The sequence below is a fragment of the Bombus flavifrons genome, chromosome 11 (assembly GCF_040668555.2).
Source record: "Bombus flavifrons isolate JBK064 chromosome 11, iyBomFlav1_principal, whole genome shotgun sequence".
NCBI classification, from domain to species: Eukaryota; Metazoa; Arthropoda; class Insecta; order Hymenoptera; family Apidae; genus Bombus; species Bombus flavifrons.
The window spans coordinates 1,824,693-1,840,470 of record NC_138452.1 but is presented as its reverse complement, the minus strand read 5'-3'; the positions used below and the strand labels follow the sequence as shown (position 1 = coordinate 1,840,470).

Genomic DNA, 15,778 nt, shown 5'->3' with positions numbered 1-15,778 from the left:
ATGATCGCGATGCGATTTCGTGGATTCACGGAAATGAAAAGGGTAAATGGCATAGCGCCACGAAGCTCGTTTGTATGTACGCGATCGTTCCCTGCCGGAAACGATGTTTTGCTGATTTAACATCGAGTTCAACAACGACGTTTTATTTTCTGTTTTATTGTTTTAATAAAACGGTTAACTGTTTCATCGTTATGCATATGTCAGTTAATTATTGGTTTACGACGCACTAAAAAGAAAGCTATAATTAGGCATATCTATGGTTTAAAGTGCTACCGCTTGATTTACGGTAGCGCAACAAGAAAGTTTGTAAAACCTTTAATGACACGTTATAAATTTAGTAGATTAACTGTAGGCTGCGGAATTGAACGTAGGAAACGTGATTTTTATCGCGGAATAGTTTTTACCGAGTAACAAGTAAACCGTCGATTAAATATTTTTGTATGGAACTTGAGACAAATCGTTGCGTAATACTTAATACGAATCTTACATAAATTTTAATGATTTTAGTATTTTATCGCTCAAACAGGTTAGCACTCTTACTATGCGCCTATACATTTATATATCGTAGCGCAATCCATACATCATTGTCGACCGAGACTGCTCGAGTTCAATTTCAAAACACATAATTTCTGTTCTAGTCTCGTATCACATTCTTCGGTTAAAAACTAGGCTCTGTATTAGTAAGTAAGAACTTTCACTTTCCATATATGCATTATCTGTAAGACCAATATTGCCTCTATTCACAAATTTACGAATGTTTTTCAGCTTTATTATCGTCGTTTTATTTCGAACAGAGATTAAATATTTTTCGTTAATCTACCTATCTACCTTAGTCAAAATCGGTTTACACAGCTTGACGGGGTTCTCACGTTAAACATAATGGTCTCCACAATGAAATATAGATGTTGAATCGTTCCACTTGATAAAATTACCAGTGTTCGGTGGAATGCTACGAGGTAAAGGAACATCGATCGACGGTATGTCACCTTCCGGTTTCCTAAACGAGCTCGGACCACATTTCTGTTCACGGCGTCGTTTCTATAGCAAAAGAGAGGTCGAGAAGTCACTTAACTCGTCGAGAACAAGCATTGTTCGCGCTAACTGCACAACGAAAGAATTCATCCCCACCGAAATATCTTGATACCATTGTCTGGTCTTCTTAATTACAAATGGTTCCCGCTTCGCTCGATTCTACTTTCGTTTATTACTTTTCTTTATTCGCCACCTCTTTCGCGGACCACTCGTTCGTCGCTTTTTACTTTCCGCAAGGAATTTCGATATTAAATACATTTTTTTGCGTCTCTTTCTCTCGTAATAAAGATGATTCGATTTTCTGATACTTTATTTATTATAAATGTATTGCTATATTGGTCAAATTATCTAGGTCGACAAGTTCCCTTTTTGTTTCGTGAATTCTAATATTTTTAGAGTACAAAACATAACGATGCAAGAAGAGACCCAGTTCTAAAAACTGTACAGAGAGGAGAGAAAAGTCGGTTAATTGGATTGCTAGATGAACCAAGATCGAGCTATTCAGGTCGTCACTGAAGTAGTTCGTCCTAGGTCTAATATTCGGAAAAAACTGTCGCCTACGATAAAAAACAGCAGTCACGTTTCTTAAGTTCTCTTCAACGTCCTAATTATATACGTACATACATACGTACGTGTATACAACAAGCAACCGTGGCTAGGCGTTTCTAGTTAGCATGGAAGTCGATCATAATGGGACAATTTGAAAAGTTGCAAATTTTCCAATTAAAGTTTCGCACGATGCCAAGGATAGACACATTCTAATTCTTCTAAATAGTTACGTCAAAGAAACACAGGAGAACGAAAGGTGAGAACCGCGAAAAATGTTTTACAGCGATGAATATGCATAGACCGTGGTAGCCTTTCGTGCTAACCTTTAATTAAAACTTTTAATTAAGGTCGGTGCGAGAAGTTCGATAGTATCGAACTGCTTTTCTGTCGGTGCTGGGTTTCTTCGGCGTGCCTTTCGTGCCGAAACGAACGAAAAATAAAAGTTCGATCGGTACGATCGAACCGAAAGCAATTCAATCGCGTGTAACATCGCGGACGAAATGGTCTCCTCATGAAAATATTGCATTTTGTCTCCGACACCGTTTTCACGGAGCAACCATTCAAATTCAAATTTGTAAACGTCCGGCCTGGCCAATTCGAATACAAAACGAGTCTGCCAGCCGGAAAATATGCGTTGACAGTATTTGCTACTGTTGCAGGAAGCCACGATATATGATTCAAAATCGTGGCTAAAATCACTGACCTAAGTTTACATTACATTTTCCGCTTTATTCCACCAAGTTAGTGAAAAAGAAAAACGGCTTCTTGGTAAAAATATGGAAATCTTTATCGGCCATCATCGAGGCGTTTCATCGTCCTACCATAGTGTTCACTCCTACCACATGTTTAATGCAATACATATTCAGTTTAATAAACATCGATCAAAACTGATAAATTATGTCATCGTATATTAGCAAATATTGATGAATATTTTATACATCATGATTTAATACGTCCCAAATTGACGGTTAATTTTGTCATTTTTCCAAAATGGAACAGTTATTCTAGATTTATTTCACCTTCAATATTTGCTATATTAAACACATATTCTTTCTTTATTTCCGTCTTTTCTTCCATTATAAATAACAAATTGAAATAGCAACTAACAGTTTGAAAATTGTCCAGACGACTTGATTCGCAGTCTGACAGAATTTTCAATGCGCATCAGACCTTAATTAACAGTATTCTGAGAGCATTTGCATGTTCTCGGTACAGACTTTAACCTACATACACTTCGATCCTATCGTGCCCACGGTGCCGATAATTGGAGGTTACCGAGGTCACTGCCGAATTATTCATCTGTACACGATTTTGGCGCAATGGAATGATCCAGACGAATTCTGATCTCTGCTTGATTAGGCATTCAGCTAACTTACTCTACCGGAAGAAATTCTGATTTAATAGGTAGGTATACGAGCCAATCGGCGCGCATTTATTTGTCCGCAGAATCGGATTCCAATGCCTCTCGTTCGTTTTGTCGAAATCGAATAAAATTTAATAAAATCAGTGAGAAAAATTGAAATGGTTTGTAATAGCTATCGAAGTTGTGTGCCGAATCTCGAAGAACGATAAGGAAAACGTTATCTATATAAGCTATATACGATTGATTTTTCAGTGAATAGGGAAAGTTGCTCGAAATCCTCGATGTTGATATTTCTGCAGATTCATTAAATAAACATCAATCATGAAGAAGTTGTGGAATAATACTAGAAGCGGTAACGTCGCGAAATTATTTTCAAAGAAATATGTCAGACGTTTGATCAGTTAAACACGAGATTCGTAATTTCCTCCTCGGAAGCGTCTGATGATAGAAAGGTTGGATGAATAATGGTTTCGCGCTTATGACGTCTCAACCACGAACCTAAATGCACGCTGTCACAGGAATATACGTTATTTGCATAGGTATGGTACCGTTCGATCATTACCTTCGAATGTTCCAATGCTCTCGATAACCTGCGTGCTCTTGACGTTCGGCTAACTTCTCTTAATTACTTTTATCTTTCAACCACGATTCTGTCGCTAGTTTTTGAAGGAACTTAATTTAAATTGCCTCGGTTGTTTAATATCTCTGATTTGATATATTTTGATATATTTGTAAATATAAAGAAAGAACCGTCAATTTATAGACAGGACGAGAACATATGTTAGAACTTGCAGTCGGCGCATAGGACTCATATAAGGACGATTAGAATTAGATAATTAAACACATGCATAGATATATAAATAACTATGAAAATAGTATGGCAAAGATAAAATTTCCATTTGAACAAAAATTCACATTAACTTCGTCAAATGTGTCGTCTTTTTAGCAATTGCAAGGAAGAAAGTCTAGGTTTGATTATTCCAGCCTTAAAGAGAGATCGCAATTACGGTTTGCGTATAATTCATAAAGAAAATATAGTCAGGAGAGAGTAAATATTATTAAATCGCGCGATGTTTCTTCTTCGCGACCGACTTCTTTTTTCCTTACTTAGAAAAAAACTACGACTCGTTCCAATTCCTAGAATCGTATTCTGTAACAGGGTTGAAGCTTTTAGTATATTGGATAGCTTAGCCAGTGATAAAATAATTCGAACGAGTGTTCCTCTAATTATTTTCACTTTTACGATGTACATTCACGCATATACACGTTTACACAAAGTTGCGTTGGCTATTAATTAAAACAGAAGGAGAAGAAAAAGCGTATCGTCGACGCAAGCGTTTCGCATGAAAGATCAGAAGACAGAATTTCATTAACTCTTTCAATTACACCTACGTTTGAATTAGAGCGTGTTAATATATACCGATTACATATTGCATTCTAACTGTACGTGTAGCTGCGTATCATTTCTTGCTACGACATGCATCATTCACACCAACAACATCGCATACCTGCACGTTAACATTACCGGTAACAATGTCGTGTCGAATTGACTGTATCTACCAGGTTTATGCACAGATCACTGTCATATTACGGAACAGGTATTTAGCTGACAATTAGATATAACCGTGGACATCGCCTTTGTAAGCTGCGTCGCAGATTCCATCAGATTATCTCAATGTTTATCTTAATTTCATGAGAATATTCTAATCCACGATTTTACATGATTTGTGTGTTTATCGAAATCTATCGTCTCCTATTTATATCGGAAGATGTGTTCTCGTGGTCTAACAACAAATTAAATAAATTACATCTTTAAAACTTTTCACCATTCCACGTTCCTCTTTCAATAACTATCAAAAGCATCGTTCTGCGATCCTACATAATCCTGTACTTTTATCTCTACATCAAAAATATTTTATCCTCTGGTCTAGCATTAAAGAGAACAAAAAGCTAATATCTTTAAGGCCACCCTCATTTTTATAGCGCATGCTAAATTTTTAATAACTATTAAAAGCATCGTTCTATCATTTTACATGTTTTATCTGTTTCTCCAATTTCATATTCTGACATTCATATTAAATAGTATTTTCTTCTCGGCTAATATAGGACACAACAAGAAGAAGGACCACAGTACCATAAATCACTTTCAGAAAACCACCACCTACACCTTCCTCTCTAAAAAGTATTAAAAGCGCAGCAACTTATCGATTTTGTTCCTCCCCCTCCATACCTCCCATCGCCACGTTTCTTTTCGTTCAAGCAATTTGACCTTCTCGTGGACGGAAAGTTCTACGCGTCACCCTGAGCGTCCCGGATAGCACGTAGAAAAAAGTATCGATCATGGTGGCGCGTGACATATTGTCCCGGAAGGCGGGTGAGTTGCTTTAAAGTCGTGCCACGACGTCGTGTTACGTCCTTGATCCATTGTGGCTCGCGTCCGACGGAATACGGAAGAAAAGCTCGAACAGGCGACAGAACGACGGGATTTGGTTTGCGATCGGAGATTCTTGTCGGACGGTTTCGGTCTACGGGGACGCGCGCCGCTCGAGTGATCGAGATCCGGAGGATCCAGCAAACCCGCTTTTCGAGCCTGGATATCGACGCGAACACGCCGCATTCCGGATTCGTGCCGCGAGATCGTGGAATTCCCTCGCGAAGATGCAAATCTTAGACACGTTATCGTGGCCGTGACACGACTTCCCATAGGAGAAGTGGAGAAGCGAGCCTCGCAACGTCTGCTTCGCCGCGCTTTGTCCGTTTCCATCCACCTTCGGGTTCTCGGCAATTCGAAAGGATTACACGAGTATCGAGAAATAAAAGTAGCCACGACGACTTTATTACTGCGCGCGTTCACTGCCGATCGAACCGCGTTGAAAAGTTTCTATCGGATTTCTTGTAATCGCGCACGAGGATCGCTGTTGGAAAGGCATTAGAAGGGGGATGGAAGTACTTTCGATGGTTTAACCAAGCCATTCGTCAACGACAGCAGGCGTGTATAGTCTACACATAGCGAGCATACTATGTAACGAGAACAAACACGTAGTCGGTTGAGCGTAGTTTAAAGTAAGTACCTATATCTTAACAAGGATTGAATAATATTTGACTATCACGATTAGCATATCTACTGCAGCTAATAGAGACAAAAGAGGACAGCTACATGTACTTAATGTCATGAAAACCTCAATGAAATTGTACTCGTATATGAAGGATGTTAGTGAATCCCTTTCTCTAAAATCTTATGACCTCTATTTTTGATGAAACTTTGGAATTCGATGTAAGTAGACTATGAGTTTTAAATTGCACGCAGGTTCGAATAAATTGTTAATATATTACGATTTTATTACTGCTTTCTTATATGAATACTATTTTTTCATGTCTTTATTATGCATACAATTTTTTCAATTTTGAAACTAATCTAGTAATTCTCCTAAGAATTTTGAACAAGGATATGTAAGTATCATTACATACGAATGAGCAAATTAGGTTTTGACGTATCAGCATATCAGTCGAATGTATTGAACGAAAATTATTGGAGTTACTCTTCTATGAAATCGTTACATTACATAGTACGACTGTTTTTGAACATCCAATGCCGTGTTTCGCACAAAATCTACACGCTATTTTTATTTCGTGTCGTTGGAAAGTTCTCGCGAGAAATTACGATGAAAGTGCGTCCTGTTAAGAGGGCTGATCCTCTTCAGGAGCTGCAAGCAAACGCTTTTAGCTGTGAAAGCGTATGAAACGTTATAAAAGCCACGCGAAAACCGTCTTTTCTACGAGTTTCTTGTACAAACTTAACAACAGAGCTCCAGCTGCGTTGATTCGGGTCAGCTTAATTAAACCTCGAAACGTTTTGCCCAGACTAACTGTCGCATTGTTGTAAGTTTGCGAATTTATCTGCAAAGGACGTACGAGCACCGCAACCAGAACTATTTCTCGTGATAATTTATCACGTAGCCCGGTGATATTAATTGAGATCGTTATGCGTTCTGTCGCTAGCGTTTCACCGACTCTCGTTCTATTCTCGAAATATTATGCTAAGTAGGGATTTAGTACTATAACATTATACACGAGAGAGCAACCCAACTTTCCTCGTTGGGTACGATTGAGAAAATCAGTGATAATTTCAGAAGACTAGGGGAATTCTTGGAAACCTTTTATCGATCGTGCTCCGGAACGCTATAAGACGGCTGAAAAGTTCAAGAGAGCCGCTCGGAAGTTCTCTTGGGAAAGAAAGTTGCGAGAGCCTTCCGGTGAATCGACCACGAAACTTTTAGAAGAAGAGAAACGCGGCTACGCTGTTCCTCGAATGTTAAAAACATCTGAAAGCATTTTTCCATCACCCCGTTTTTTCCATGACTTACTCGCTTTTTTTTCTTCGGTTTTTACTTTTTCTTAAATTTTAAGATACCGTTGGGGAATAGAAATTGGTTGATGATTGATAAAGAATCGCACGTCGATTGGTGTAGGTTCTAGAAGTCGGTATAATGGAACGATAGGTCGTATTATAATAAAAAAACGATTCAATTTCCGGAGGGATTCGGATACTCACGGAAACAGGAGCTGTGTGAGGCGTGGCTGCTTCCTGTGCGTGGTGAAGTCGACTGGGGCTGGGGCTCGACCTTTGGGAATTCTGGCCACGTTGCCAGGATCCTCCTTTGTTATTGCTGAAATCAAATTAAACGATCAATTTTTATCGTGTTATCGTAGGCAAAATGTTCTTGTTCGTTTAACGAACAACCTTCGGACGAAAAAAAATGAACACGCATAATCTTGATTAGCGAACAGCTGGAATGTACGTACGAATTCCAAGATGATTCACGTTTACGCAAGACCTTTGACACCGTCGTGTCGCATAGAGCCGAGACTTTCACATTGACAAGAGGTAAAAATGAACGCTGGGAAGCGATTAGATCTCATAATAAATTATTATAGGGCAAGACTTGTCATCGTGGTCAGGTAGTGGGTAATAAATTACGCGGCTGAGGGTCTCTGCGCGTGATTTACACGTTCGCTCGTCGATAATCGCCCTTCGAATATGTCGATATATTGCATCCGACAATGATCTATGAGAGGGTGATCTACGATCGTACGATCAAATCCATAGATCCTCTTGTTTGCCAATCGTTGAACGCATCAACGCTCGGAACTTTGTTAGCTGTTTCACCGGAGAAAATCCTCTCTGATTTATAAACTCGATATCGTCAATGTTTTCTATGAACGTTGTAGTAGTTGCCGTGTATTTCCTGACGAAAGTATCACTTCGGGAGACTTATAAGAGCTAGTGCGTCGTGCAATGAATATATACATAGCACTTGGAATTATATACTCAAAGCCCTCCTTTGTTCCCCTTTCATAAATTAGAAACTCGTCATCGATTCCTCTATAAACGGATCATTTGACGAGCTTAAGGAAGAAGACGCGTTTGTTGTTTCTAAACCGACAGGTTTTATCCGAACCACTCCCAGGCTACGAGAAAGGATCCGTCACGTCCACATTTCGACCGACAACCACGTAGAAAGTGGGATAAATCGATGCGCTTCTGTTGGTATCTCGTGATCCTTTGCTTTCAGATGAAAACGACTCGCCTGTCAGTCAAGCGAGAGACTCAAGAGCGTAGAAACCGTGTAAAAATTCGTTTTGCCAGCATAAAAATCATGTCTTAACGTGACACTCGAGTCGTCCGGGCGTACGTCGCGTCGTTCGAACGCACGTCACTGGAACATCGTTGCGCCTTTCGCCGGTTGACGACCAAATCGTTCGTTCTGTTGTCTATCGAACGGACCGTCGTCTGTCGAACGAACCGTCATTTATAGTACGGCGATATTCTCGCGCCGATAATGACGTATTAGGTCAGAGTGAAAGCATCGTGGGAAATGATTTGCGCGGTCGCGTGCCCTCGCGAACAGGAAGCGTTCGACAGCAAGGTAAGATCACGCTACGGTATTAGGCGGGACGATTAACGCCATTAATGTCCGACTTTATGAGCTTTCCCAGAAGGAGTGTCGATGGGGGCATTGAAGCCAGATTTCACACAGAAACCTTGTTATCTGTCGGATTTTTCCACGTTGGTCGGGGCAATTTGTACGAGGTGTACGTGGGATAGATTCTAAGCAACAGAAGAAGGCGTGATGTTGGCCGTGTGATTTATTTAACGGCGTAACAGAGTGCTCGAACGTCGAATGTGTGCTTGAGTACCAACCATCTTTAGTTAATATTTACCGGTAGCACCGGAGGGAAACAGAAACGAGAGAAAATCCTGCCTCTCGTTTCGGAAATTGAGACATCGAGACGTTGCTTGTGGTGAATCATACGCTAGCGCTCACGCGGATATTAGCAACCGTCGCGGCAACTCGCCGCGAGTATTTCTCGCACCGCACCTTAGCTAATCTCGTCGTTATCTAGAGTTTCGTAATCATGGAGCACGACATACGTGTACGGGGAACGAGACCGGAATATTAGCTGGTTTTCGCGTGGAAAGTGCAAGGAACTCGGTCAATATTTCCAAGGCTGATGGGAACGAAACCATTTCCGTGCCATCTTGAAACGAAACCTTTACAGAGTCCCTGGATAAATATCTGCTGGAAACTACACGCGTTTGTACTTATAATTATCTCGATTGTTTAACGCTTCGACATTGCGACGCGAGAATCTTTCCGTTGACACGCTTTGGTTTTTTAGTTAAACTCTTGGAAATGGTATTGCGTAGCTTGTGGTTTCGTGTACGTTGAATTTTCAACATTGAAAATGGCGATCTTTTACGAGTATTGTTTAAATATTGATCTAAACGCTATTTTCGCGAAGCGGAGCCAATTACAATTTAAATTGTGGCATTTCGTAACTGACGAATTAACGTGGTAATACTAATAGCCTTTGCTGATGCGGGACACAGTATATAGATGTGTAATTTAGCGTAACTTATTTCGTTGTTTACCTTTCCTTCTAATCTAAATATGCTAAAATACGATACAATTATCGTCGAAGTTAAGTAGCACGTAAAACACATTTCAGCGGAGTTCGATAAGAAAAATGTATTTTTTCTCAAGGACGATATTTATGAACGATATTTTGCGATCGAGGTGCCTACTTTATCGCATACTAAAATTCGCAATTATGCAGTCATGTTTTTATTACGATCGCAATTAGTACGAATTCGTCCGTCAAGGGACGTAATTCGATACTTTACGGTGGCATCGAAAAAATGAAATTTGTTTGATAAAGACTGTTGATCCAGACATATACACGCGACAGTTTCGTGAAAGCTTTCAAAACATTTTCACTCTGTAACAAGTTACAGCCGAATTGGATAACTCTGATTTATGCAAACGAAATCTCAGTTCAGCGTCGCCTAGGATATCCAAATATGTTATTCCCTTTTTGTAAAACTCGTATCTCTGTCACAACAACGTTTCACCCTTGCTACCATGTTCGTTACCCGTTACTTCAACTGCGTACGTAATTTTAAGAGATGGTCCAGCGAATATAAAAACGAACATAAACCTCCTCAACGTAGAAATGCAGACGGATAAATAAATATATACAAGTCAGAGCAAATAAAATTCCGAGACCCTAATTGATTACTATATCGTCAACGAGATCCACGACAAAAGCTAAAAAGAAGAAGATTGAATTATGGAAAACGTAATCAAGAATCGAATCGGAACACATCCTGTATTTATTCGAGCGTTCGTTCCTCCTGGAGAGAAACGGGGTGTAAAATACGAAAAGCCAACTAAAAGGGTGCTCAGGACGAAGGGTTAAGGGCGACTGTTAAGAGAGAAATTTATTCGATGCTTATATCGGTGCTTTCCGACTCGTTTCGCGTCGTTTTTTCTTTCTTTCCTTTTTTTCTTTTTTTTTTTTTTTTGGACGATCGACTTTCCGACACAGCGCACAGATAAATCGATGCACCCTGGCCAAATAAACAATCGTATTTATCGCCCTAAGTTCACGTGGGTGTGCTGTTACAGGCCGCAAGAACCGGTCGTAAAATCTTACCGGTTTCGCAATACAGCTTCCCTCGTACAGCTGCAACGCACCAACGCACCTATATACGCGAGTACGTAGCTGCGCTTTTTATCTTCACCGCTCTGGACGTGTCCTAGCCATGATTCGAATCGATTCGAAACTACCCCTTACGCCGAGCTGCGTAAAAATGTTTGTTACCGTTACTGTCTCGCTCTGACAGAGGAATTTGCTACGATTTATAGCCGATAGTACCGTGAAATCGATAATTGCCAAGCTTGGTAGTCGTCCGCTATGAAAATTTGTAATATCTCAGGACGAAGCGTGGATGATAGACAAGCGAGAAATCCCAGTAATGCCGAGTTTGCGAAAGGAAAGGAACAGCATCTGCATCTTTGTCGAACTAGACCAGCTTATTCACTGGATGACTGGTGTAAGGCTAACTAAAGGTGAAAGAATCCTGACAAGTACATTGTTGATTTTCTGATTTTAATGATAATTATGATTTAAGAAGGGTATTCTAATATGACATTTGCACATAGCGGAAAGTAATTGAAAAATATAAATTTTGTAATTTAACCTAAAATAGCATTTTTATTATTATCATCATTATTATTATTCACTGGTATAAGTATTAAGAATCAATATTTTAATGTTACAAGTAATATTTTTAAAATTATAGAAAGGTTGAAAAACACATTTTTCGTTTCAAAAGTAAAGACAGTTTTGGCAATGCGAGATTGATTGACGACATATCGAATATTAAAACTGCTCTTCTGTGAAAAATGGAAAATCTTATCTGTTATTCTCGTGTTCTCTTCGATACGAGAGTCTGCTTTAAAGCTGTTGTTCGTTAGTTGAAATCTGCGTACTAGAGGTTATATTTAAATAGCAGAAAAAAGTTAAAAATACAAACTTCAAACTTATAACCGATCAAGATCAACAATAATGTTTCAACCATCGAGACAAGATCAACACTTGTAAATACGCGTTGTTTCAAAAAAAAGGGAGGTCAAAAAACACTTCCACTGCGAGTTCGATCCATTTTAGAGTGCAGCAGACATTTATAACGTGAATCAAGCGCAAAAAATTCTGGCTGAAAATAACGGAGGTTTTCGCCAGACTCGATTTTCGAGAAAAATATTTGTGTGAATTTTCGCGAATCCGGGAGGTTTCCTTTCTTGAAACGAAAAATGCAAAAGTTACAAATAAACCCATACCATAACAAACTTCACACCAGTTCCGACTTATTTCTTCTATGAGGAATTCTTCTCTGTTGCAACGTATTTTCTGCTCTCACTTTTGCTCGTGTTTCACGTATCGAAACTGTTTGCAGTTTCGATTCCATTCCTGTGCGGTGTACCGGCATGTTCAATTAAAGCAGATTGCACGTAATAATTGCGAAATGTATAACCTAATTCGCAGTGTGCAGGGTATTCCGCAGAGCTCGCTTTTCCATTTTCAAGGTACACAGCAACGCGATCATTGAAACGAAATTACGCCGCTTATTAATACATTTTTCTCGGTATCGTGGTAAATTTGTAGGTAACGCGCCACCTTGAGAAACTCCATTGACGTAACGCAATTTAATATATGTGTTTTCAATAACGGATCATACTTTCTAAACACTCTTTCGTACGATAGGCATTCCACACACGGTTAGTCAGTTTTTACTTTGGTAGTGCGTACGGAATAAAGTGTTCGAGATCGCGGCTCGAAAAGTAGAACACTACGTGAGCCAGCTAATTAAATTTGAAAAGCAACACAGTGGATAGCTTAACATCGTAACGTGCGTAATCTGTAAATTCCTAACTGCATCGACATTCGTTTTACGAGCGAATTGAATTTGCTCCGGGTATAAATTTAATATTAATATGCAATACAGGTAGCTTAATGAGTCATAAAGGAGCATAATAATCGATGCATGAGCGACATCATCGATCGGAAAAGTTGAAGAGATCAAAAGTAACGAAGAATCGTGCATCACGGAGCGAACTTTTATTGCCAGCTCGGATTCGGATGTATAAATCTCTGGCAGCCATAAATCACCGAACGGTAGTGTGCAAAAGACAGAGATGGAAGCGCGTTTCTTTTTGCTCGTTGCTCATCGAAATCGCAAAAAATTAGACTCGATAGTAAGAAGATATCAGCGAATTTCCACGTCGTACGCGCTAACGATAAAATAAATTTCCTCGGTTCTAGAGATTTTTATACAGCAGATCGCTATCACCAACGTACGCGTCGTTTCTTGGATATATTGAGACATTAGGACGCGAGGAGTGGTTTTCTGATTGCGAGCCCGCGACGTTGGTAAATTTTCGCCGTTGGAAAGTTACGATAATGGTAACTTTCAAACTATGATATTGCGATTCCGGGTAACTTTCGTATCGCGAAAATTACGATATCAACAAATCACTGGTTCGCGAAGCTACGGTGTATCGACAAATTACTCGGTCGGGGGATCACGATACCAACAAATTTCCACGTTGTTAGGTCGCGATAGTGACAAATTTTAGACCGTGAGAGCAAGCGATATCGACGATTTTCGGGTCGTGGGATCGCGGCTACGAAACTGCAAATTTATCGTTGGATTAAAGACCCAAGGGATGTAATACACTTTCGTGATTGCGGTGCAAAGTGGTGGTTCGATTGAATTTCTCCTTTTTCGTTAAGGGGAACTCGCTTTCCTCGGGGATACGAAGTTTTTCGAACATATAGCGGAACCTATGATCGTCACGACCGCGTGTCGACCAAGTCATGGCAAGGATGCCATGTCCCACGAACTATGCGTTCTCGTGAAAGCCGATACAACCCTACTCGCTACACGACTATCGAATTTCAATTTACGATATCATCGTTTAATTATTACGATCCGTTGGTAATATATATCTTATGTTATATGTCTTCCTTGTGATCTATTACCTTAAAACGTAGCCTTTCCTATCGAGGTTTCAAACACATTTGAAAACACGTTCGTTTAAACGCATCGATCGTCGCTTTCTGGTATAGAAGAGAATTTTTCAGCGTTGCCAACGAGAGATTGTGTGCGCGCCCTGTTGATGTAGCGAAGTTACAAAGAGAAGAGGAATTCAGGTGATCTGTCGTTTACGAAGGTTTTTCGCCGCGCTTTCTCGAGCTCTCGATCCATTTAGTGGTCCGCCAACAGGATATAAGTTTGCCGTTTTAAGTTTTTTCAGAGATAAAGCAAACGACATTTATTTCCGCGTTTGTTTGCGTTCTGGCTTCGTTGCTGATGAAATATACCGTGAAAATGGTAACGGGAATAAATCGGAAATAACATCAAAGGGTGACTAGAAAAATAACAAACATAACAAAAAGTATAAGTACGATATAAAGTACTTATGCGCGTTTATGTAAATACAGCTCACGTGCAGATACTTTTCTACGATAGAACATTTAGATACATCGAGTGTAAGATGTGAAACGTTTGGTCGAAAAACAGCTGCCGAAAAGCGTTCGAGGAATTCCGTCTGGATCGTCACAAAAAGCAAACACATCGACAAGCGACTCAAACGATATATAATAGAACCGATGCGTCGAGAAGAGAAGATCGGAACAGCCGTAAATCGCTCGTGATGCATTTCCGCGTGCAAAGTGCTATCCTATTTGCCAATTCATATTCATGACGGCGTGCTTTCAATAATATCCGAATAATCTTGACGTTGGAATCGGACTCTATGCAGGAACAATGGCACTTAACGAATATTCGCCATTTCACGCTTAGCCTTTGCGTATGCAAGCGCCGGCGCAGCTATTTTTATTTCGAGGGTTAATCACGAGAAAGCGAACGTTCTGTCGTTAACGCTCTATTCTACTATTTTGTATGCCTCAAGCTGAACAAATCGAAAGTATGTAAATTACTTTCGGTACCACGCGCTTGATTAAGCGATCGGGCAACTGATAAAATGCTAGAAATCCATTTGATGGTGTTTAAGTTAAAATTAGTAACTAATGACTGTACATTTGTAACATTTGCGTAAATCATAACTTTTCATTTCATTTTCACAAATAATCACGAAATCGAGAATTTTTTACTAAATGTTAACAAATATTCTGACTATATGCAAATACAGGTAACACGATTCTTCGAGCGGAAGAAAAAAATAAAAGCTGGAATGGTTCCAAAACCGAGGAAAAAAAATACAGCAGGTCGTTGCAATTCTACCTGGAATCGCGTCTAGCAGTTTGTTATCCCTGTTTTTTTCTCTGTCTCTCTTTTTTCATTCCCCAGAAAACAGACAGACCGTGAAATAAACTTTCCGTGGTAATCTTCAAACTATTGACACGTTTGCGAACAAGCGTTCCCCGTGAACAAGGAAAGTTCTCCGGTGTTCTGATATCGATGTCGCGAACGGAACGTAAAAGCATTCCTGAAATTAAAATAAAAAGAGAAAAAGAATCGACCGCGAAAAGTAACTTCGAATATAAGGAAAGGAAACTCCATTCGAAACGAGAAAATGAAAATAGTAGAAGAAGGAAAGACGTTTGCGAACGACGATCGATCCGAAAACTTTTTCTCCGATTCGGGAACGAAAATACCGAACCATTGAGAACGACATATCTCACGCGCTCATCTCTTCAAATTCGTGGTCTCGACGAACTACGTAACGATTTTACCGGATTAAGTTCCCTTTGCTAAGAGGATTAGCAGTATAAATCAGTCGTTGAACCGTGTTCAACGGCAATTCGTGTCACAGTGCGGCAAACTTGTATTCTTTCCGCGAAATCACCGTGAGGACGCCGACTTTTGGGCACATTCCACGCCATTTTAAGAAACTTCGGCTAAGACCCCTAGATTACGATAGGGGGATAATGTTTATGCCTTTTATACTTATCCACTTAAATTGT

General features: G+C 39.7%; 1 protein-coding gene across 4 annotated transcripts in view; it reads right to left on the bottom strand.

The window, feature by feature from the left end:
• The window catches only part of RhoGEF3 (Rho guanine nucleotide exchange factor 3), a 132,942-nt gene that overhangs the window by 19,096 nt on the left and 98,068 nt on the right, over positions 1-15,778 (bottom strand). For all 4 annotated transcript variants that reach the window (XM_069122812.1, XM_069122816.1, XM_069122813.1 and 1 more), the window contains one exon: positions 7,497-7,611. In XM_069122812.1, coding sequence (XP_068978913.1) covers positions 7,497-7,611 — 115 coding nt within the window. The remainder of the gene's footprint in view (positions 1-7,496; positions 7,612-15,778) is intronic.